At 42.1% G+C, this 6,000-nt stretch overlaps 1 protein-coding gene across 7 annotated transcripts in view; it reads left to right on the top strand.

Moving 5' to 3' along the window:
• foxn3 (forkhead box N3) overlaps positions 1-5,734 on the top strand; it is a 279,657-nt gene extending 273,923 nt beyond the window's left edge. For 6 of the 7 annotated variants that reach the window (XM_080202208.1, XM_080202214.1, XM_080202209.1 and 3 more), the window contains one exon: positions 2,988-5,734. In XM_080202208.1, the coding sequence (XP_080058334.1) occupies positions 2,988-3,534 (547 nt within the window). In that variant the 3' untranslated portion in view covers positions 3,535-5,734. The remainder of the gene's footprint in view (positions 1-2,987) is intronic. The other variant, XR_013888539.1, reaches the window with a different exon arrangement.
• Positions 5,735-6,000: the final 266 nt, after the last annotated feature.

A 6,000-nucleotide genomic window follows, 5' to 3' on the forward strand; every position in this document is an offset into this window, starting at 1 on the left:
TTCCCCCTTTAAAAATTTGTCTACTTCCCTTTTGCTTGCACCAGTTTTTCAGACACTTCATTCCAAGTCCCCTTAATTCACTGAGTAAATAAGATTCTGCTGGTCTCAATTCTGGTCCTTTTTGCTGATTATCTTAAATCCGATCATTGACCCTTGTGACAGTGGAAACAATTTTCCTTATTCACTGTATTGAAACCTTACAAAATTTTGAATATCTCTCTATTAATTCTCCCCTTAGCCTTCTCAGTTTTAAGGAGAACAGTCCTAGCTTCTCTTGTTTTCCATGCTTCTATGTCTCTGGTACCATTTCTTTAAATCTCTTCTGTATATTCTCCAAGGCCTTATCATCTTTCTGAAGTGTCCAGAATTGGACAAAGTACTCCAACTGCAGCCCAATTAATGATTATAAAGGTTTAGTGTAACATTCCTACTTTTGTACTCTATAAGCTAAAGATTCCATGTTTTTGTCAGCCCTCTGAGCTTACCCTACCCCTCTCTTCCTGCATTTTCATCAACTGTGGAACTGATGTTAAGTATTTGAACATGTAAAGTTTGTCAACACAATAATCAAAATATTGTCTCCTACAGTTATGAATAAATATTGGGAGCATAAAGCTGTTGTTTTATTTTGAAACCCCTTCCAAAGGCAGCAGATGGCTTGTATCCTCATGCTATTGGTTGGTTTCCAGTTTTCCCTTTCTCTGTCCAATGTAAGGACTTCTGAAGCAATAAATTGCAGCAAGCCTGTAATGTTTACATGGAAAGTGAATGGATTTATCAGGTGTTAAATATAGAAATAGATTTATTTTAATTATCTGAGCCTCAGTAGATTTCAATGCCTGCTCTCCCTGGAATTTACTTAACACTTTTGGTAATTTAGCTGTTTAGCAACTTATTTAGAACACTCCTTCCTTGATTTATTACTGTTCTAAATAGATGATTCAGTATTGAAAATATCAGCTAAAAATGCTTTTTATTCAATATAATCCATTTTTTAAAGTGTTAGTTGTCATGCAAAGTGCAATTCTAACCTTTTTAATATTGTACATTACTATATTTCTCAGTATTTAAATAAATAAGAAGGCTACAATATATAATTAGTGACATAAACTGCCTGCATAATGGGAAAAAGCTCAAATTTGTCCACATAAATGCATTAACACTTCAGTATAATGTACAAAGCATAATAATTTTTCACTTTCTCATTATTGATCTCATCTTATTATATTCTCATAATCTGTTGGGGTGTTTTGCTTTCTGAAAGGCATTATATCAATGCAGCTTGACTTGTATAAAAGTGTTCCTAATACATTTCGCTTATAATTTCAAACAGAATAAATCTGCACTTGTGTGAATAAAGCAATGTTGTCATGCACCATAGTGGGTTCTAAGCATAACCTTTCCAATGGTGCTCTGTATTATTGCCCAAGTCAAAGTTTCAATAACTTGGAACTCTCTGCTGGTTATCAGCACTGTATTCCAGTGTAGCATGTTAACCCAGATTTGGTCCTAGACAATGAAAACTAAAAGATCCAAATGTTAACTTTGGCAGATATTCAACTCCTCAGATAAGTGGAAGAACCAAGTGGACTTGAGAATTGAGGTATTGACAGTGCAATACAAATAATGGATGTGGTTGTTAAGCTAGAAGTAATGCTGTGCCAGTACAGTACGAGCATGGAGGAGAGCTAAGCAGCCACTTGACTGGCACTCCATACATCACTTTAAACATTCACTCCCTCTACCACCAACACATACTGGCAGTAGCATGTACTACCTGCTGCAAGATTAAGTGGAGCATCTCACCATGGTTCTCTTGACAGCACCTTCCAAACCAAAGTGCTCTATTGCCTAGAAAAGGGAAACAGGCACATGGGAATACTACTTCCTACACCTTCCCTTCACAATCAAACAACACTATATCGTCATCCTTTCACTATCGTTAGGTTAGAATCCTGGAACTCCTTAACAGCACTGTGGATGTACTACAAAAAAAGTAATGTAAAGTTGATTTATTAGTATCCCAAGTAGGCTTACATTAACATTACAGTGAAGTTACTCTGAAAACCCCCAGTTGCTACATTCCATGTCTGTTCAGAGATACGGAGGGAGAATTTAGCATGGCCAATGCGCCTAACCAGCACATCTTTGAACTGAGAGGAAACCGGAGGAAACCCACGCAGATGTGGGGAGAACATGCAAACTCCACACAGACAGTGACCCAAGCCAGGATTCAAACCCAGGTCCTGGCACTGTGAGACAGCAGTGCTAACCACTGTGCTGCCCAGAGCGGTTCAAGGAGGTGGCTCACCACCATCTTTTCAAGGCAGTTGGAAATGAGCAATTAATGTTAGCCTTGCTGGTGAGACACTGATTCCATGAATGAAAGCAAAAGAACATTTCAGTCCAGCAGTGGTTATGCTTAACTGACACCGTCTCCCACTTCATCTAACCCAGTAGGGGAAAAATATCTCCCGGTTCTTTCTCCATATATTTATATTACTTAGCAGAAAAAGAACAAAGGGGGCAGACCTGGAGAATATTTTATCTCCTTTTGCCCACAGAGTGATGGGCTGAGACAAGGCAAGTCTTGCAGAACCCCTGGAATTAAAGACTTCTTAATCCAATGAGGCATGTCTTGTTTCTTGATTATAGAAACAAACAAATTGCCTGTTGTCATTGAGGAGGCAGCTTCAGTGCTGATCTGTTGCTTTGGTGTCAAAACATATGTAAGTACTGTATGTTTTGCTGCAGAACACAACCCTTAAATAGAACTTTTCTATGAAAGAAGAAAAGAATGATCAGAAAAGCGGGAACCTCAGTTTCCCACTTGAAGCTTTCAAAAGGTTTTTGCTGCTGAAAAATGTAGTCTAGCATTCCTATATGTGCATTCATTTCCATATTGCACTTGCCGCAAGACACCATTATTGAACAGTACTGTATGGTGATTTAGTGAACTGACCTGTAGTAATTTGCTCCCTCTTCAGGAATGGAATTGCAAACTGTCGGATGCGGAATGATAGCGAACAATCCTGTGGCTCCCCGGTTGTCAGCAGTGACCCTAAAGAGGATCACAACTACAGCGTGGCAAAATCTTCCAATCACAGAAGTACATCCCCCACCAGCGACTCAACGTCCTCTTCCTCTGCCGATGACCACTATGAGTTTGCCACGAAGGGCAGTCATGATGGGAGTGAGGTCAGTGAAGGGAGTTACCGCAGCCCCGAGAGCTACAGCGAGACAGAAGATGAGGAGAAAAAAATCAAAAAAGAAACCAAGGATTCCTTAGCTGACAGTGGGTACCTATCTCAGCACACAAAACGGCAACACCTGACGAAAGCAAAAAAACACGCAACTGAGACACTGCCGCTTAAAAAGAGACGCACAGAGAAACCACCAGAAAGTGATGATGAAGAAATGAAAGAGGCAGCAGGTTCACTCCTGCACTTGGCAGGGATTCGGTCCTGTTTGGATAACATCACAAACCGCACTTCAAAAGGGCAGAAAGAGCAGCAACATTCAGCAAAAAATTAAGACAGTAATGCACAGCCTCTTTAAGATTGTTGGCAGAAATTTATTTTCTTTCAGCACGTCAGGTGAATTATAATGATTTGTGGCAATATCAGCAATCACTTTGTTTCCCTATTTTAAGCCCCCTTGAGTTTTTTTGAATATAAAAAGTAATTTTCATTTAAGGAGATTGAAGCCATAGCAGAACTTTTACTGACACTCAGCTAATTTGCAAAAGCTTTTCATTGACTGACAACAAAAGCCAAAATCACTGCACCTTTTTGCTCTCCCTCTCCCACTCCCTCTCTCGCTCTCTTTTCCCCTCCACACTCTGTCTCCCCACTCACTATTTCCCCCCCTCATTCTCTCTCTCTCCTTCCCTCCCTCACTCTCTCTCCTCCCTCACTCTCTCTCCTTCCTCACTTTCTCTCTTCCACCTCACTCTCTCTCTCTTCCACCTCACTCACTCTCTCTCTTCCACCTCACTCACTCTGCCTCTCTTCCACCTCACTCACTCTGCCTCTCTTCCACCTCACTCACTCTGCCTCTCTTCCACCTCACTCACTCTGCCTCTCTTCCACCTCACTCACTCTGCCTCTCTTCCACCTCACTCACTCTGCCTCTCTTCCACCTCACTCACTCTGCCTCTCTTCCACCTCACTCACTCTGCCTCTCTTCCACCTCACTCACTCTGCCTCTCTTCCACCTCACTCACTCTGCCTCTCTTCCACCTCACTCACTCTGCCTCTCTTCCACCTCACTCACTCTGCCTCTCTTCCACCTCACTCACTCTGCCTCTCTTCCACCTCACTCACTCTGCCTCTCTTCCACCTCACTCACTCTGCCTCTCTTCCACCTCACTCACTCTGCCTCTCTTCCACCTCACTCACTCTGCCTCTCTTCCACCTCACTCACTCTGCCTCTCTTCCACCTCACTCACTCTGCCTCTCTTCCACCTCACTCACTCTGCCTCTCTTCCACCTCACTCACTCTGCCTCTCTTCCACCTCACTCACTCTGCCTCTCTTCCACCTCACTCACTCTGCCTCCCCTCTTCTTATTTCACCTTGACTCTCTAGGTGCACACAGGATGCATTACACTGACACAAATTGAGTTTGCATTTTGAATCCCGCAATGTTCTAATGTGAAAAGATGGATCAGTGACCGTTCTGATCCAGCCATGCTGAACGACAGCCAGCCTGAAAAGCACTGTGGCCTAGAGCCATCTAGAGGCATCTGGACAAAAGGAAGAAAATTAATCTGCTGCTCAAGACTGTGATGAATTCGTTGGAGGCAACTGCACTTAAGTACCAGAGCTCTGGGTCTTTTAACAGTATAGCAGACGACCGCCATTATTATTGGGAAAAACAGTCTATTTAAAGTAGGAAAAAAAAGTCCTGCCATTGGTCAGTTCCACAAATTTCTGTCTTCTTAAACCACACACATGTTCAAAGCCATATGCCTGATGGATGGCACTGCGTGCAAAGAGAAAGAAAACATACCGCCTTTGAAACTGCCTGAGTGATGTGAAAGCAATCAAGTCTTGCAAAGAAATTCATAATCAAGCGATAACAAGATAGCGATGCTAATCCATCCTGCCCGATCAAAACGATTGATCCGGCCACGATGAGGAAGACGACAAAACAAAAAGAGAAAAAAGCTCTAAAGCCTGCCATTAGTATTATTCTGGAACAGAGTTGCTGAACAGTGATATATCGGTGAGCTCCTCCACTGCCCTGGAATTGGAGTAAGCAGTTTCTCTCTCAGTCAGGAAACGTGTATGATAAAAGACCATTGATTTTGGAATATAACCTACGTAGCCAGCAGGATTATCCAATCCATGTTGCATGGGTTCTTTGAACAAAAACTTTGCTTTTTATTCAAAGACGAGAAAAAGAGTTCATGTAAGGTAAATAATGTATTTAGCATGAGCATGAATTATTTTCATATAAATATAGAAAATAGAGAAAAGGCAATGCCTCTAATTTTTAAGCCCTTAGGCCTAGATTTTTTTTTTGAAGCAGGTGATAAGGTTTAACCTTTTTTTCAGGGAAAAAAAACTGACTGTTGGGGAACTTACTCTGCAATATGAAGACTTCACATTTCTGGTAGGGCTTGGATGGTTGAGTATACTGCCTTGTCTGCACATTCGGGCCCCACTACAGGCTTGTAAGATATGAAGAACAGTGACAGGTAACATATAACACTGTCCCCCAGTATAGAGTGGGCAGGGGGAGGGTGGGGGGTGGGGGGGGGGAGGGGAAAGGAGGGATGGGTTGGGGTGGGTGGTGAGGGGTGGGGGGGGATGTGGGAAATAAGACTGTTCTCACCTAGTCAGTAGTGAGTGTGCATGATTTATCTAATCTCCTCAAATTATCTGTTAAATATTTGGGGTGGAGTGATGTATTGAATATCAATATCATATATTGGCAATATGTCACAAAACGGCACCTAGCAGTGCTGCTCATTATAGCGATCGGAAGAAAAATA

Source organism: Carcharhinus amblyrhynchos, chromosome 14, assembly GCF_965287045.1.
Source record: "Carcharhinus amblyrhynchos chromosome 14, sCarAmb.v2.hapA, whole genome shotgun sequence".
NCBI classification, from domain to species: domain Eukaryota; kingdom Metazoa; phylum Chordata; class Chondrichthyes; order Carcharhiniformes; family Carcharhinidae; genus Carcharhinus; species Carcharhinus amblyrhynchos.